The 19,081-nt window shown below is 42.8% G+C and overlaps 1 protein-coding gene across 3 annotated transcripts in view; it reads right to left on the bottom strand.

Annotated features, from left to right (window-relative positions):
- The window catches only part of dpf3 (double PHD fingers 3), an 88,420-nt gene that overhangs the window by 49,571 nt on the left and 19,768 nt on the right, over nt 1-19,081 (bottom strand). For all 3 annotated transcript variants that reach the window (XM_060916324.1, XM_060916325.1, XM_060916326.1), the window contains exons 2-3: nt 10,928-11,088; nt 6,175-6,282 (exon numbers count right to left, since the gene is read on the bottom strand). In XM_060916324.1, the coding sequence (XP_060772307.1) occupies nt 6,175-6,282; nt 10,928-11,088 (269 nt within the window). The remainder of the gene's footprint in view (nt 1-6,174; nt 6,283-10,927; nt 11,089-19,081) is intronic.

Genomic DNA, 19,081 nt, shown 5'->3' with positions numbered 1-19,081 from the left:
GTATTACCGACACTGTCCGATGTGCTCGGGGACGGTCGGGGCTCTGAGTGTTTTTTACCAACCCTTGTATTACCGACACTGTCTGATGTGCTCGGGGACGGTCAGAGCTCTGAGTGTTTTTACCGACCCCTGTATTACCGACACTGTTCGATGTGCTCGGGGACAGTCAGAGCTCCAAGTGTTTTTACCGACCCCTGTATTACTGACACTCTCCAATGTGCTCAGGGACGGTTGGGGCTCTGAGTGTTTTTACCGACCCCTGTACTAACGACACTGTCCTATGTGCTCGGGGATGGTCGGGGCTCTGAGCATTTTTTAACGACCCTTGTACTAACGACACTGTCTGATGTGCTCGGGGATGGTCAGGGCTCTGAGTGTTTTTACCGACTCCTGTATTACTGACACTCTCCAATGTGCTCAGGGACAGTCGGAGCTCTGAGTGTTTTTACCAACTGCTGTATTACCGACACTGTCCGATGTGCTCGGGGACGGTCGGGGCTCTGAGTGTTTTTTAAGGACCCCTGTACTAATAACACTGTCCGAGGTGCTCGGGGACGGTCGGGGCTCTGAGTGTTTTTTAAGGACCCCTGTACTAATAACACTGTCCGAGGTGCTCGGGGACGGTAGGGGCTCTGAATGTTTTTTAAGGACCCCTGTACTAATAACACTGTCCGATGTGCTCGGGGACGGTCGGGGCTCTGAGTGTTTTTTAAGGACCCCGTACTAATAACACTGTCCGAGGTGCTCGGGGACGGTCGGGGCTCTGAATGTTTTTTAAGGACCCCTGTACTAATAACACTGTCCGATGTGCTCGGGGACGGTCGGGGCTCTGAGTGTTTTTTTAAGGACCCCTGTACTAATAACACTGTCCGAGGTGCTCGGGGACGGTCGGGGCTCTGAGTGTTTTTACCGACCCCTGTATTACTGACACTGTCCAATGTGCTCGGGGACGGTCGGGGCTCTGAGTGTTTTTACCGACCCCTGTATTACTGACACTGTCCAATGTGCTCGGGGACGGTCGGGGCTCTGAGTGTTTTTACCGACCCTTGTATTACTGACACTGTCCAATGTGCTCAGGGACGGTCGGGGCTCTGAGTGTTTTTACCGACCCCTGTATTACTGACACTGTCCAATGTGCTCGGGGACGGTCGGGGCTCTGAGTGTTTTTACCGACCCTTGTATTACAGACACTGTCCTATGTGCTAGGGGATGGTCGGGGCTCTGAGCGTTTTTTAACGACCCCTGTACTAACGACACTGTCTGATGTGCTTGGGGATGGTCAGGGCTCTGAGTGTTTTTACCGACTCCTGTATTACTGACACTGTCCAATGTGCTCGGGGACGGTCGGGGCTCTGAGTGTTTTTACCGACCCCTGTATTACTGACACTGTCCAATGTGCTCGGGGACGGTCGGGGCTCTGAGTGTTTTTACCGACCCCTGTATTACTGACACTGTCCAATGTGCTCGGGGACGGTCGGGGCTCTGAGTGTTTTTACCGACCCTTGTATTACAGACACTGTCCTATGTGCTCGGGGACGGTCGGGGCTCTGAGTGTTTTTACCGACCCTTGTATTACAGACACTGTCCAATGTGCTCGGGGACGGTCGGGGCTCTGAGTGTTTTTACCGACCCCTGTATTACTGACACTGTCCAATGTGCTCGGGGACGGTCGGGGCTCTGAGTGTTTTTACCGACCCTTGTATTACAGACACTGTCCTATGTGCTCGGGGATGGTCGGGGCTCTGAGCGTTTTTTAATGACCCCTGTACTAACGACACTGTCTGATGTGCTTGGGGATGGTCAGGGCTCTGAGTGTTTTTACCGACTCCTGTATTACTGACACTCTCCAATGTGCTCAGGGACAGTCGGGGCTCTGAGTGTTTTTCCCAACTGCTGTATTACCGACACTGTCCAATATGCTCGGGGACGGTCGGGGCTCTGAGTGTTTTTACCGACCCCTGTATTACTGACACTGTCCAATGTGCTCGGGGACGGTCGGGGCTCTGAGTGTTTTTACCGACCCCTGTATTACTGACACTGTCCAATGTGCTCGGGGACGGTCGGGGCTCTGAGTGTTTTTACTGACCCTTGTATTACTGACACTGTCCAATGTGCTCAGGGATGGTCGGGGCTCTGAGTGTTTTTTAACGACCCCTGTACTAATGACACTGTCCAAGGTGCTCGGGGATGGTCGGGGCTCTGAGTGTTTTTTACCGACCCTTGTATTACCAACACTGTCCGAGGTGCTCGGGGACGGTCGGGGCTCTGAGTGTTTTTACTGACCCTTGTATTACTGACACTGTCCAATGTGCTCAGGGACGGTCGGGGCTCTGAGTGTTTTTTAACGACCCCTGTACTAATGATACTGTCCAAGGTGCTCGGGGATGGTCGGGGCTCTGAGTGTTTTTTACCGACCCTTGTATTACCAACACTGTCCGAGGTGCTCGGGGACGGTCGGGGCTCTGAGTGTTTTTTAATGACCCTTGTATTACCGACACTGTCCGATGTGCTCGGGGACGGTCGGGGCTCTGAGTGTTTTTTCCCAACTGCTGTATTACCGACGCTGTCCGATGTGCTCGTGGATGGTCAGGGCTCTGAGTGTTTTTTATCGACCCCTTAGTGTGCCTCCATCATGGCTGTTTCGGCCCTTCGATCATCTCCAGTGCTTGATAAGCCCGCCCAAAAAACATTCAGTTTAGACTGCACTATTGTTTGGTTCATGCAGAGACCATTACACCACCACACCAGGCTGATTAAGACGCACTGCGATTGGTCAAAGGCTTGGTGCTCATTTGGTCATTATGTGGAGTTGATTTTTATTGATCACAAGCACATGCTTGTTGTTTACGCTCTGGCTGCCTGCCGTCTCTTCAGTGGGGTTGGATTTCAGCAAACGGAGGAATTTTTGGAGCGATTTCTATAAAAGATGACCTATGATAATGATGACAAATGCATTCATCACTGTGACTACTGCTAGTAATTTTCTATTCGTCACAGTTGCATTATGTTCAATGATGAGTGTGATGACCGCCAGCAGGAACCATCCATCCATTATCTGTAGCCGCTTATCCTGTCCTACAGGGTCGTAGGCAAGCTGGATCCTATCCAAGGTGACTACGGGCGAGAGGCGGGGTACACCCTGGACAAGTCGCCAGGTCATCACAGGGCTGACACATAGACACAGACAACCATTCACACTCACATTCACACCTACGGTCAATTTAGAGTCACCAGTTAACCTAACCTGCATGTCTTTGGACTGTGGGGGGAAACCGGAGCACCCGGAGGAAACCCACGTGGACACGGGGAGAACATGCAAACTTCGCACAGAAAGGTCCTCGCCGGCCACGGGGCTCGAACCCGAACCTTCTTGCTGTGAGGTGACAGCGCTAACCACTACACCACCGTGCTGCCCCCAGCAGGAACCTTGCATTCCTATTTGAATGAAGACGTCCCCCCCCCCCAAAGGGTGGGTATTGGCTGATAGTTTTGGTTATCGGAAATCATGAGCCTTTATTGGTTATCCTGCCAAAATATCCCTCATCGATCAGGGCCTCATGTACGACATGATAGAACAACGATACAGTTAAACAACTAACGCTTCGATACGCTTCAGTTCACTATTGATACGATCTGATTCCAAAACAAGTTAAATTAATTTTCAGTCAAATAAATTTAGGTTTTCCGCCACATTAAAGTCTTCAGGTCAGAAGAGTTTTACACTTTCCGTTTTCTCTGTAACGTGACAAACTGAGTTTTTTCATCTTTTTAACTTCAAATGGAGGGTGGTGATGGAATGCCTGTTTATAGCTGCAATAACTTAACCGAGAACAAGATTCACAACATTAAATGCAACGATAAACTGATAACAGTTACAACCCCAAATCAGAAAAAGTTGGGACAGTGTGTTGAAATTCAAACTGATAGTAAATAATCTTTGACCTATTTCACTCAAAACAATACAAACACCACATTATTTGATGTGTACTAAGTTGTGACAGTCAAGCATTTACCACTTTATAACATTCCCGTTCCTTCTCACAACACTTACAAGATGTTTATGGACTGAAGACACCAAGTGATGAAGTGTTTCAGGTGTTATTTTTGTCCCATTCTTCCTGCAAACAGGTCTTAAGGTGTATAACACTATGGGGTCGTCACTGTCATATTTTTCATTTCTACATTCTCCACTCATTCTCTATTGGGGACAGAGGGGACACGTCCTCTTCTTCCACAGCCACGCCTTTGTACTTGTAATGTGTGCAGAATGTGGTTCTACATTGTCCTCTTGAAATCACCCTGGAAAATATGTTGTCTTGAAGGCAGCATATGTTGCTCCAGAACCTCCGTACTTTCCTGCATTAATGCTCCATCACAGAAGTGTAAGTTACCTTTGCCAAGGGCACTGACAAAACACCCTACCATGACACACCCTGGCTTTTGGACTTGTTCCTGGTAACAGTCTGGATGGTCCTTTTATCTTCAGAGCACACGAAGTCTATTTCTTCCAAAAAAAGACCTGGAATACTGATTCGTCTGACCACAATACACATTTCCACTGTGTGATGGTCCATCTCAGATGCCTCCGAGCCCAGAGAAGTCGTCAACGGCGCTTCTGGACACAGTTAACATCAGGCTTCCTTTCTGCACAAAGTTGTAACTGGTGTTTGTGGATACAACTCTGTATTGTAGCTTGATAAAGGTTTGCCAAAGTAATCCCAAGCCCATGTGGTTCTATCAGCTGTAGATGAATGACCGTTCTTGATGCAGTGAGGGATCAGAGATCACGGGGGTTCGGATTAGGCTTGAGCCCTTTGCCCTTTACATCCTGAAATTCTTTCAGATTCCTTGAATCGTTGAATGATATTATGCACCGTAGAGGGTGAAATATCCAAATCCCTTCCTATCTTTCTTTGAGGAACATTGATGTTCAACATTTCAATAATTTCCTCATGCATTTGTTAACAAACTTTAGATCCTCAGCCCATCTTTACTCCTCAAAGACTTGGCCTTTCCTGGATACTGACTTTGTACCAGTCACCTGTTTCAAATCGCATCGTTATTTAATTATTTTACCTCATTACTAGCCCTAAATAGCCTCTGTCCCAACTTTTTTTGGGATGTGTTGGAGGCCTGAAATGCAGGACTGGCTGTATATTAACAAATGAAATGAAGTTGACCAGAAAAAAAAAAAGAAAGAAATATCTTGAGTTCATTCTCTGTCCGTCTCCAATGCAATACAAGTCAACGTTAATTTAGAAATCACTGCTTTCTTTTTCTTGATGCTAATCAACTTCAGCTGTTATGTGGTAACAGTAACTGTTGTTGATTATTTTCCAATACCAGCACTAGACAGAGCACCTTTTATTTCTTACTCAAATTACCGCATTATGTTTAGATTTATACATTGTGACTTTGACGTTCTGCTGTTTATTCGACTCCAGGAAACTGACATCAGACCATGCAAAATATCAAATGTTCACTAACTAACTATTTTAGATTGATATTCCTGAGGAATTCACTATGAGTCATTGTTTTACTGCTCAGACGGTACATAAGTAATTATTTGGACTGGGTTCGGAAAATTTGCCTTGAGAAATTTTATATGCTACAATAACTTTCCCTCAGCGTAGTGTTTTTTTTTTTTTTTGAAAGAAACTCATTTCTTGGGTTTGGTGAGACAATCTGAAAGAAAAGCGCAGTATTAAATAGTGCGTGAGAGCCGGGAAAACAATGCCGTGGGCTTCCTGCGGACACAGACGGACCTTTATTCCTCAGTTATCGAGTTCCTTAAGCTCTCCTTCTCCCTTTCTCTACTCAGTCAACACTCTCTACATCAACGCTATGCAAAATGTAAAAAAAAAAAAGCACCAAGACCAAGCCTTACGTCCACGCTAATGCTGCACGGGCCAGTGATTTAAGGGGCCCAAGCAGGGCACAGAGGCCGAGAGGGAGACACAGAGAAGGGTAATAAGAGCCAGATGGGGCCAGAAATACAGTCTTTAAATGACCATGGAGAAAAGGAATGAGAGAAAAAGACAAGGAGGAAATATGAAGCCAAGGTGAACAGCGTGGGAGGGAGAGCGTGCGTGTGTGTGCGCGCATGAGCGAGAGAGAGAGAGCGAGAGAGAGAGACACACACACACACAAGGAAAGATTGTGTTGTTCACATACCAAGCCTGAGTTCACACAGTCTGAGCTGAGGATCGATTGGCGGATGCAGTCGCCTCTTCTTTCTCCAGCAGCGGGCGGGGTAGGTGTACATCTGACCCGCAGCCAGTCCTGCGCCAACACACACACATGAGGGGTATGTGTAAAACAAATACTAAGCACGTATAAATGTCTGATTATGCATCACTCAAATAGAAACAAAACACGACTTGGGACATTTTAGATTTCAGTAGAAACAGATGGTGGCAGTGGAAAAGAGGGCGAGAGACATCGAGTAAGATAATCTGAGAGAGAGAGAGAGAGAGAGTGAGGATAGATAAGCCCTAAATAAAAACATGTAATAAACACTGGTTCACCACAAACTACAGGGTGTGTCGAAGACACTGTAGCTAGATTTTCCTTCGGTTTCCATCTCAGTTGCAGTCAGCTTTCGCTTCAACTGCTGCTTCTTCTTCGTGACATTTCAAAAATATTTAAATTAATATTCGTTTAAATATTCGCAATCCAATCGCTCCGCCCTCGTCAAACAGAGACGCTCATTTCATAGGAATAACTTGGGTAACTTGGCAAAACACATTTAATTAACCAAGTTAATCAGTTGTCAGTTCTGTCTTGTTAATTTGATACGAAGCAGAATTTACAGTGACGTCCAGAATTATTGGTGACCTTTATATATATATTTTTTAAACGATAAAAAGATCAAAGTAACTTTTACATCATCCATGAATTCCAAAACCTGGATTCCTCTGCCATGAGGTTACAACCCGATGATAGACGCGCACCGACATCAATATAGAAATAGTTAAGAGAGACAAAATACCAGCGCATGTGCTGGTTTCAAAAGTACTGGCACTCTACAAATTCAGATTTTGAAATACTTATTTTGTGTTCTGCAGCCACTTCGACGTATACGATTATGTTTTATATAATCATGTTACATACAGTAGCATGCAAAAGTTTGGGCACCCTTACTGAAAATGTCTGTTACTGTGAATAGTTAAGTGAGCAGAAGATGAACTGATCACCAAAAGGCATGAAGGTAAAGACGACGCATTTCTTTTCAGCGTTTTCTGCAAGATTTGTGTATTATTTTTGTTTTGTACAATTGGAGAGTGAAAAAAGAAAAGGAACACCATGCGAAAGTTTGGGCACCCCAATACATTTGAGTTCTCAGGTAACTTTTACCAAGGTTCCAGACCTTAATTAGCTTATCGAGCTGTGGCTTGTTCAAATTCTTCGTTAGGAAAGTTCAGATGATGCAGATTTCAAAGCTGTATAAATTCTCTGACTCCTCAAACTTGTCCCTAAAATCAACAGCCATGGGCTCCTCTAAGCAACTCCCTCGCATTCTGAATAATAAAATAATTGATGCTCACAAAGCAGGAGAAGGCTACAAGAACGTAGCAAAGTGTTTTCAGGTAGCTGTTTCCTCAGATTGTAATGTTATTAAGAAATGGCAGTTAACAGAAACAGTGGAGATCAAGGTGAGGTCTGGAAGATGAAGAAAACTTTCTGAAAGAACTGCTCGTTGGATTGCTAGAAAGGCAAATAAAAACCCCTGTTTGACTGCAAAAGACCTTCAGAAAGATTTCGCAGACCCTGGAGTGGTGGTGCACTGTTCTACTATGCAGCGACACCTGAACTAATATGACCTTCATGGAAGAGTCATCAGAAGAAAACCGTTCCTCCGTCCTAGCCACAAAATTCAGCGTCTGTAGTTTGCAAATGAACATCTAAATAAGCCTGATGCATTTTGGAAACAAGTCCTGTGGACTGATGAAATCAAAATAGAACTTTTTGGCCACAATGTGCAAAGGTATGTTTGGAGAAAAAAGGGTGCCAAATTCCAGGAAAAGAACACCTCTCCAACTCTGAAGCATGGGTGTGGATTGATCATGCTTTGGGGTTGTGTTGCAGCCAGTGGCACAGGGCACATTTCATTGGTCGAGGGAAGCATGGATTCGAATAAATACCAACAAACTCTGGAAGCAAACATCACACCACCTGTAAAAAAAGTTGAAGTTAAAAAGAGGACGGGTCTGACAATAAGATGATGATCCAAAACACACCTCAAAATCTACAATGGAATACCTCAAGAGGCCCAAGCTGAAGGTTTTGCCCTGGCCCTCACAGTCCCCTGACCTAAACATCATTGAAAAAATGTGGATATATCTCAAAAGACCAGTGCATGCAAGACTTGTAGAACTGGAAGCCTTTTGCAAGGACGAGTGTGTGAAAATCCCCCAGGTAAGAACTGAAAGATTATTAGCTGGCTACAAAAAGTGTTTACAAGCTGTGATACTTGCCAAAGGGGGTGTTACTAGGTACTAACCATGCAGGGTGCCCAAACTTTTGCTTTGGGCCCTTTTCCTTTTTTGTCATTTAGAAAATGTAAAAGATGAAAATAAAAAATTGTTTTTGCTTTAAATATAAAGGGAATCAGTCATCTTTAACTTTATGCCTTTTGGAGATCATTTCATTTTCAACTTGCTGAACTGTTCACAGTAACAGCAATTTTGACCAGGGGTGCCCAAACTTTTGCATCCCACTGTATTTAAGAATTATTACATGAAATCGAGTCGTGCATGAGCTGATGGTGCTATAATCCGTGTACGACGAGATTGAATGGAATAACTGTTTTAGTCTATCCACATTCACTGGATTTTGAGAAACGGAGCATTTTTATTTTTTGCAAATTCGATAAATAAAAACTTTATACAAAACATCCGACAAAATCATTTCTGCTTAGAATGTCAACAAACCAGCAGCAATTTGTGAAAAATGCTATAATAATAATAATTATTGAAAAATAAAAAAGATACATTCTTACTATCAAATACTTTCATTCCATATTTTGGGGTTTTTTTGGGGGGGGAGTGGGATTGTTTTCGAGTAGAGTTTTTTAATTTCGTCATTGGTTCGTTCAGTAAAACACTCTGCCATGATGATGACCATCTTCTTTAGGGTTTTTTGGTGGTTGGCAAACCAATTTAAAGGTGCATTGCTATGGAATCAATTTTGTGCCAAAATGTTCATAAAATACTTTTGAAATTTCAAGCAAAAACGACAAATCAAAATACACAAAAAGAAAAAAAAGTCAATTTTTTTTTTAGAGTGGCAAACAAATTATTCGTGTAATCGTGCAAAATATCAGTCTATTACTCTTCAGAAACCTTTTATTTTTGTTCCGCGTCTTTCTCAGTTTTGTTTGACGTAATTTATTTCGGTTGCGATTCCAGCTTTCTCGTTTGCGCTCCCTGACTTTTTGCTCGCAGTTTTGGCTCAAACGTCACGTGTGGGTGGGCTGTCCAGGAATGCATTCCCATTGGCTAACTTGTGTTTGACTGACAGCTACGCTCAGCCATTCCCTACTCGGATTCTGGCGGACTGTTTGACGAGTGACTGACCCATTGACGGTAAACAAGGATCGAGTGGACCACTTCGAGTCGCCACTGAAGTCCACTCGATCCTTGTTTACCGTCAATGGGTCGGTCACTCGTCAAACAGTCCGCCAGAATCCGAGTAGGGAATGGCTGAGCGTAGCTGTCAGTCAAACACAAGTTAGCCAATGGGAATGCATTCCTGGACAGCCCACCCACACGTCAAGATTGTGCCAAAACTGCAAGCAAAAAGTCAGGGAGCGCAAACGAGAAAGATGGAATCACAACCAAAATAAATTACGTCAAACAAAACTGAGAAAGACGCGGAACAAAAATAAAAGGTTTCTGAAGAGTAATAGACTGATATTTTGCACGATTACACGAATAATTTGTTTGCCAGTCTAAAAAAATTGACTTTTTTTTCTTTTTGTGTATTTTGATTTGTTGTTTTTGTTTGATATTTCAAAAGTATTGTATGAACATTTTGGCACAAAATTGATTCCATACATTACCGCCACCGACTGGGCTGGAGTGTAGAACAGGAGATATTTGGGGGGGAAAAACAAACAAACAAAAAATATTCTTTTAGCTATTTCTGTTTCTTTTAAATACTTGATGATAAAGTGATACGTCTGACTTAATGTGTTCCACCATTTTGTTTTTCTCTACTCACGGTCTATGAGCTGATAGTCTAGAAGCTGAGTAGCCAATCAGAGCGCACGATTGCTCATATCCACTGAATGTGGATAGAATAAATTATAATATAAGGTGTTTGGGTAAAATAAAAAATTCCAAATTCAATTTTTTTTTTTCATTTAAATAAGGCATTCTCATTACTTCTGTATAAGACTGATTCAGGGGCGGGGCTACAGTATGTATGTGCTCAGTTAGTGATGTCACAAAATAAACCATACGGTCTTGGACCAATCATTTTCCATATGCAAATGATTTCAGGATGACAGCGTGATGGATGGAAACCTTTCACACCAGGGTTGATATAATCATGGTAACATTTTGGCTTTTAGAGCTTTTGCCTGCTGTTCAAGAAATTTGTGAGAATATTATGATATAAATCGATACGCTGATACTCAGGCTAGCTATTGTGTAGCGCACATCCTGTTTACATATTTATACACTGTATATTTCTAAAACCTGGTATTTTTTAATGACGGTAAAGATGTACAGGTGTGCGAAGGACATTTTTTGTTGTTTCCGCTGTCCTAATAATATATTAAACAAAATATTTCTGTTCAAATTTTAGCTTAATGCTTTTAATGCTTGGAAGGGAGACTTCCAAGAAACCTTGGAAGAATGTGTTTTGGTAATTTTTCTTTCTTTTTTTCTTTTTAAACCCAAACATTGTATGGATCCTGTACCTGGTCCTCTGTGTCGCTTCTCCATCCAGATGTAGCAGTTGTTCTGAGCCACGCCCGTCTGCGAGTCCAGGAACGGCATTCGGACGCTGCGCTCGGCACACAGGCGGGTGTTGTAGCTGCGACAGTGCTCGATGGCCTCCTTATAGAACTGATCTCCGAGACTGAGGAAGAGACGGAAAACGGCGTGAACTAACACAGAGGAAACAACACCGAGCCACCGGATCACCTCTTATTGCTGATCAATTTCAGGACATGTGCATATGTAAATTCATCAGTGGCGTCTGTAGCTCCTTTTGAACAAAATCAATTGTCACACAGGGTAGGAAAGTGGAAATCTGGAGTCGTAAGCATTCAGGACGCCACCAAACACTGATCTGTTGTGTCCGCAGAAATATCAAAATACAAGAACGTCAATTTAACTGAGATTTTTACAACCAGAGCGCCCGGTTTCCTGCTAGCGAACCCAGCCCATGTTTTCACCAGTTTTGAGTAGAACCGTTGTAGTTACCTCGCCCAGGACAGAGTCCACCAGTGGGCGAAGTATTGTTTTTGGTCGGGTTTGTTTGTTTTATTGTAAACGATGTTCCAGGAAAACAGCTGGACCAATCTTCATGAAACTTTCAAGAAAGATGGGCATTGGTCTCAAATAGAACCTCCAACATTTTGGGGGTCATCCAGTCAAGGTCACGGTGACCAAAAAGGTGTTTAAAAAAAAAGTTCTGAGCTCAGACTGCCTTGGAAAAGACTCCTCCTACAAACACGCTGATTGGATCACTGCCTGCCTGATTTGCATACACTGCTGTCATTGGATGGTTTCTTGGTTCGTTTACATACGCAAAGGAAGGGGTTTTGGCCACACGCACTTTAAAACCCCAATGATAAAAACTCTGATTTATTATTATAAATAAATGGACTAGATGAAAGAAATGGCTTTCAGACATGTTTATGCTTATTACCGATGGAAAGTGCGTTCCTATTTTAAAATATACTCCAGGTCATCCCCCTTTCCTCGCCTTCTTTGGCCAGCGGGCCCATGTGTGATGTAGATGTGATGCGCTTCCGAGTTGTTCTGGGAAGTTGTTGAAAAGAGTATTGCAACCACTGAGCTCTAGTGCCGGGCCTTTTTCAGGAAATAAGAGTTTCGGTCTTGGCAACAGTGTGTGTATGCCTTGGTAGACACTTATGGCCCTTTTCCACTACCCTTTTTCAGCTCACTTCAGCCCAACACGGCTCACGTTTCGACTATCTCAGAGCAGCACGACTCGGCTCACTTCAGCCTTACTCAGCACCCAAAACTCGCACGGTTTTGGAGTAGGGCTGAAGTGAGCCCAACTGAGCCGAGTGGGGCTAGGGGCGTGAGGAGACACTCCCCTGTGCACTGATTGGTGAGGAGGAGTGTACTCACATGCCCACACACGCCCCGCGAGCACGCTGGGATCTGTAAACACCGTAAACCCGGAAGAAGAAGAATTCTCTTTGTGAAGCCTTATGCGCCTCGCCTCATCTATACGCTCTTGCCAGTATCTGTCCGCGTTGTCGGTGACAACAAGCCACAGCACCAAGACCAGCAACACTAACAACTCCATGTCCTCCATGTTTATTGTTTACTATCCGGGTCGTGAGACTACCGCTTAAAAGGTCACTGATGTCACTGTTTGCGCTGCTTAACGACATCACGTGACATCCACCCACTTTCGCTAACTCCACCCAATGTGTCCACCCACTTCCAGCCAGCACGGTTCAGCACGGTTGTAGTCGAAATGCAACTCCAACAGCCCCACTCAGCTCGACTCAGCCCAACTCAGCCGCGTTGGTAGTGGAAAAGCCCCTTTAGTATGTTTACCTTGCCCGTTATGGAGTAAGCGGGGCGAGGTATTGTTTTCAGCCAGGTTTCTTTGTTTTTTTGTAAATGATATTAAGGGAAAACGGCTGGATCAATCTTCACGAAACTTTCAGGATAGATGGGCATTGGTCTTAAATAGAACCTCTGACATTTTGAGTCTCATCCGGTCAAGGTCACCAAAAAGGTCAAAATCGTTTTGCCTCATAGAGGCGCTAGCCACTACGTCATCGTGCAGTAAGAATGTAAGTGTAACGATTGCGCACTGCGCATGCGCATACACGTGTTCCAATTAAAATGGCTGGTGAGTGTATACAATTCGGTTCACCATTCGAAATAAATGGACTAGACTAAAGAAATCGCTTTCAGACTTTGTTTATTACAGAGGGAAAGCGCGTTCCACTGAGCTCTAGCGTTGGGCCATTTCCGGGAAATAAGAGTTCGGGTCGTGGCGACAGCGTGTGTATGTCAGCCGCAGTTCGGAGGTTTCAGTTTCGAAAACTGTAAGAGGTAAGAGTAGAATAATATAAAGTACAGACACTTGGTATATTTTACTTCTGTGATTTTTAAATTGTTCATTTTTGGATTACGCTTCATTTTTGTGGCTACTCCCTCATAGAATAAATATATATGCTATATTTACTGTATGGACATGGGATCAGAAAACTATTTTATTTATAAGCAGTAGCCACATGGACTCATAGGGGACTGATTTTTTCCGCGATATCTTCCTTCATATTCATCATAAGTGCTACCGGGTGAGGTTTGTTTTGCCTGGCAACACTTGTTAAGGATGTGTCATGAACTGAAGGTGTAGCACAATTCACAACGGCGAGCAAGATGGCAGTACGCATTGATTACCTGCGAGATTTTGTTGTTATTGCAGAAATTTGTTTTCGGAAGATAGATGTATCTTTTTCCATTGTGTTCTCCATTACTGCATTCCACTTCCTCTCCAAACTAATGACACGCCCACTGATGTCATCACGGTTTACACTAGAAAAACCAGCTGGATTTTGGTTCCAGCTGGGAACCAACTTTTCAGGTTCCAAACCAATTTGCTCTGACCGGTTCACAATTTGGTGCATGGATCAGAACAGAACCCGTTCCTTTTGGGTCGAAAAAGCGTATGTGTGGAGTAACATGTTCTCCTCGTGCCTGTGTGGGTTTCCTCCGGGTTCCTCCCACAGACCAAAGACGTGTACGTTTTAGGTCAACTGGCTACACTAAATCCCCCATAGGTGTGAATGTGAGTGTGATGGTTGTTTGTAGGTGGGGTTCACCTTGGGCTGTGATAGACCTGCCCAGGGTGAACCCCACCTCTCACCTGAAGTCAGGTGAGATTGGCTCCAGCTCACCTACAATGGATAAGTGATATAGATCATGGATGGATGGATGGATGGATGGATGGATGGATGGATGGATGGATGGATGGATGGATGGCGATTATTATGAGTTGTGATTTTCTGGGGGAGAACCACACCCACTTTTTCAGGAAAACCACGCATGTGCCTGAATCCATACTTTTGGTTTGTAAATTTGTAGAAAATGGTGTTAAGGACTCGAAAAACAATAGCCAATGAATGACCAAGATTTTTTTTTTTTTTATGTGGACTGAAGATACTACAGCTAGATACTGAAATGGTGAAGAATAAGAGCACGCAAAGACATGGAACATGACGTGAGGAACTCGTAACGGCATGCAGGCGAGCTACATAATATAAAGGTACTCCAGGAAACCAATAACCAAAAAAAAAAAGGAAGGGGAAACCAAGTCAAAATACCAACATGTTCAAAACTCAGTGGAGGCAGTGTGTTGTGCGTGTTCCATGTAGGAACTTTACACAGAGTTTCCTCATCAGTACAGGTTCCAAAGTAGAACATATTTAGGAAATTAAGAAATGTTAACTTTTTTTTAATACAAAAACACTGAAGTACGAGTTTTGGCATCGAGAATTAGTTATTAGTCTCCAAAATGACAATAAATCTGGCCAAGCAGGATAGACATTTTGTATTTTGTTAGTCCTGGTGAGAAACCTCACAGGATCTTTACAGATCCATGAGGATTCTCAAAGACCTGCCAATGGAGATCACACATCTGATTATTTGAGGATGGGTTCCCTTTTGAGTCTGGTTCCTCTCGAGGTTTCTTCCTCATGTCGTCTGAGGGAGTTTTTCCTTGCCACCGTCGCCACAGGCTTGCTCATTGGGGATAGATTAGGGATAAAATTAGCTCATGTTTTAAGTCGTTCAAATTCTGTAAAGCTGCTTTGTGACAATGTTTATTGTTAAAAGCGCTGTACAAATAAACTTGATTTGATTTGATTTGATTTAATTTGCCCATAACATGAGGAGTACCGCAAGGGTCTGTCTTAGGTCCTAAACTGTTTATATTGTACATTAATGATTTATGTAATGTATCAAGTATAATGAAATGCATATTATTTGCCGATGATACAAACATCTTTTGCGCCGGGGACAATGCACAGCAGCTTATGGAAACAATCACAACCGAAATGAATAAATTAAAAAGTTGGTTTAACGTAAACAAATTGTCACTGAATTTGAGTAAAACAAAGATTATGTTATTTGGAAAATATAAGTCGAACCCTCAAGTTGAATTGGAAATTGACAACATAACCATAGAAAGAGTTTATGAAATAAAATTTCTGGGTGTGATTGTTGATCATAAAATCTGCTGGAAACCGCATATTAATCATGTTAAAGCGAAAATAGCAAAGATTACTGCAATTTTGGGGAAATCAAGACACATTCTGGACTATAAATCACTACATACTCTGTATAATGCACTCATACTTCCATATCTGAGCTACTGTGTGGAGATATGGGGTAATACCTACAAATCTAACCCGCAGCCGTTATGCACATTACAAAAAAGAGCAATAAGAATCGTCAATAATACGGGATATCTTGAGCATACAAACGCATTATTCGTAAAAGCACACACTCTGAAATTCACTGATCTGGTTAAACACAAGACTGCACAAATTATGCATAAAGCAAGACATAACCTTCTTCCGGGTGAGGTACAAAATACGTTTATGGAAAGGCAGGGTGGGTATAACCTGAGAGGGGAAATGAATTTTAAGAGAGTAAATGTTAGAACAACTCTGAAAAGTATGTGCATAACAGTCTGTGGGGTGAAATTGTGGAATGGTCTGGATAATGAACTCAAAAATAGCACCAACATAAAACTGTTTAAAAAATTATATAAAAACATGTTAATAAAAATATATGAGAATGAGGACAGGCAGACTATATAGGTGATGATGAAATTGAGAGTAAGTCTGTGACTGGTCTTGTATTTAGTGTATAGTTATAGGTATGTGTATATGTATGTACTGTATAGATGTATTGTATGTGTGTCTATATGCATAACAAGTATCTGTATATATGATTTGATTTGGTCGATATTATACCATGTCGGTATGTCTTGGTATGTTTTCTTTTTTGTTTATTGCTTTTGTTTTCTTTTGTATATATAGTTATTATGGTGGAAAGTGATGTTTGATTAGCGGTGGTATAGAGGGTTAGGATTGGATAAGTTATTACTTCTTCCTAATCCTTTCTGAACATTGTTATGTTATTGCCTTGTGGCTACGCTATTCTGTTTGTTTATGACGATGTTTTGATTATTGCATTTTTTATTTAAATTTTTATTTTTATATCTTTCTTCTTTATTGTTCAGAATAAAGTAATCAATCAGTCAAAAGATCCTTAAAGGATCTTTTTCAAAGATCTTCATATGCAAAATCATTTGTAAAGATCCGCAAAGATTTGACAAAGATCTTTGCAAGGATTCAAAAAGGATCTTTCAAAGATCTTAGAAGGATCCTAGCTGGCTCACTCATTGGTTAGGACTTCATTGCCGGGACAGAAGGCCATGGCGGTGTATGTTTATGTAGGAAGTGACAGATGACTGATTAACCAATCAGCTTTTGATTTATAGTGGGCAGGACCAAAAATGTATCACCCATGGCGCTAGCTTAACCGCGAGTCAGCGCCATCAGTGAAGTCACCTTCCAGCCGGTGTAGCGTTCATCAGTAGTGTTAGCGAATGCTAATAAAGCAGTCAAGCCAGTGCTATCTATCAAGAGCAAGTAGCACAGGCTAACGACCAAGAAACTATGATTTCTGTCTCCAGACTCTTCTTCTACGCTGCACGCTCACTACGGTATTTTTCACTCAGACTTAAGTATTCTTTTCCCTCTTAGTGTAATTTACTGAGTTACTTTTAAAATCAACATCGGAGCGATCTGGCAGCCTGCCACTAATCCCTTACAAAATCCTTTCCCATCTTGCTTTTTTTGGTGTCTGGCTGAGCTCAAGTCCCAGCTCTAATAGTAACGGTTCATCACTGTCTATTACATAGCGAGGGTTACAATGGGTGGGGGGCTGGTCCTCTGGTATCTGGCAAGATACTTTATTAAAAATCTCATCTCATTATCTCTAGCCACTTTATCCTGTTCTACAGGGTCGCAGGCAAGCTGGAGCCTATCCCAGCTGACTACGGGCGAAAGGCGGGGTACACCCTGGACAAGTCGCCAGGTCATCACAGGGCTGACACATAGACAACCATTCACACCTACGCTCAATTTAGAGTCACCAGTTAACCTAACCTGCATGTCTTTGGACTGTGGGGGAAACCGGAGCACCCGGAGGAAACCCACGCGGACACGGGGAGAACATGCAAACTCCACACAGAAAGGCCCTCGCCGGCCACGGGGCTCGAACCCGGACCTTCTTGCTGTGAGGCGACAGCGCTAACCACTACACCACCGTGCCGCCCTTTATTAAAAATGCTAAGAAAAAAAATTGCATTCTGGCTTCAAAACAACATTCCTCTGTGAGAATGTTAGTATAGAATCGGCATTGTTTAAAAAAAACTACAAAATGTTTTGTTTTAAAGTGAGAGACTGGTTTCCGAATCATAAACCCAAGAGGACGGTGACCGAGGACCAAATCGAGATTCGACCACTGAAGATCGATAAGCTACGTCAGGACTTCCATGGGTAAAGTTCTCGTGCTACACAGGTGATGAACATGACGTTTATTGAAATTAGCTGAAAAAACTTAATTCAGGTTTTTCAGCTAATTTGTACAGAACTGTATGTGTGTAAATACAATACATACAAGTAATACATACTTTTGGACAGAACTGTATGTGTGTAAATACAAGAAGGAAAAATATCCAGCTTTGTCCAGTTACCCGGTTCAGATCTGATCAGTTTTATCTCATTTGTATTCGTTGAGGAAAATATTTCAGATACAGTTCTGGTCAGAAGTTTACATCCAGTGACCTGAATTTCATCTTGGATATGAATGTCATGGCAATATTTGGGCTTTCAGTAATTTCTTTGAACTGTTCTTTTTCTGTGGCAGAATGATTGTACAGCATACAGCTTTAATTAAAAAAAAAAAGCACTAGAATTTGGTGCACAAGTTTTAATTTTCTTTGGGTTTTCTGAAATCAACACAGGGTCAAAATTATACATACAGGGTAAAAAAATATACATACGCTCACTTAGATTATTAATTCAGAGGTGCTGAAACTTCCAAAATGTCTCTTATCTTGCCAAGGCCAAGGTCTCTTAACTTCCTGTTAGTGATCATGATTGATTACAGCTGGTAGCTTCTCTGTGCCTTCATAAAAAGGGTTTGTTTACAGCACTCATTGGATTAACCAACACACAGTAAAATGGGAAAGTCCAAGGAGCTCAGTGCAGATCTGAGAAAGAGGATCACAGATGTACACAACTTTAGCCATTTCTAAACAACTGAAAATTCCAAGATCAGTTCAAACAATTGTATCCAAGTTACTGTAAGGTGTAGTCACTTTGCCAAGCCACTTTGCTTCAAGAAAACCCAAACTGTCACCTTCAGCTGAAAGGAAATTGGTTTGGATGGTCAGGAACAACCTGGGAACCACCATGGCACAGCCCTGCCATGAACTGGAAGCTGATGGATCACCGTCTACAGTTCAGATCACCATGGACTAAGAGGCTGCTATCCAAGAAATAACCCCCTGCTCCAAAATTGACACCTTCAAGCCTAACTAAAGTTTGAAGCTGAACACACAGACAAAGAAAAAAGCCTTCTGGATGAAAGCTGTATGGTCAAAGATTGAGTTGTTTGGCCACAATGACCACCATGTACAGAGGGACACTGTACCAGCTGGCGGTGGTGGTAGGATCATCATGCTCTGGGGCTGTTTTGCTGCCAGTGGAACTGGTTCATTGCACAAAGTGGATGGAATAATGGAGGAGGAGGACGACCTCAGAATTCTTCAGCAT

The sequence above is a fragment of the Neoarius graeffei genome, chromosome 3, assembly GCF_027579695.1.
Source record: "Neoarius graeffei isolate fNeoGra1 chromosome 3, fNeoGra1.pri, whole genome shotgun sequence".
NCBI classification, from domain to species: domain Eukaryota; kingdom Metazoa; phylum Chordata; class Actinopteri; order Siluriformes; family Ariidae; genus Neoarius; species Neoarius graeffei.
Note: the sequence above shows the minus strand (reverse complement) of the source record. Positions and strands in the feature narration are given on the sequence as shown.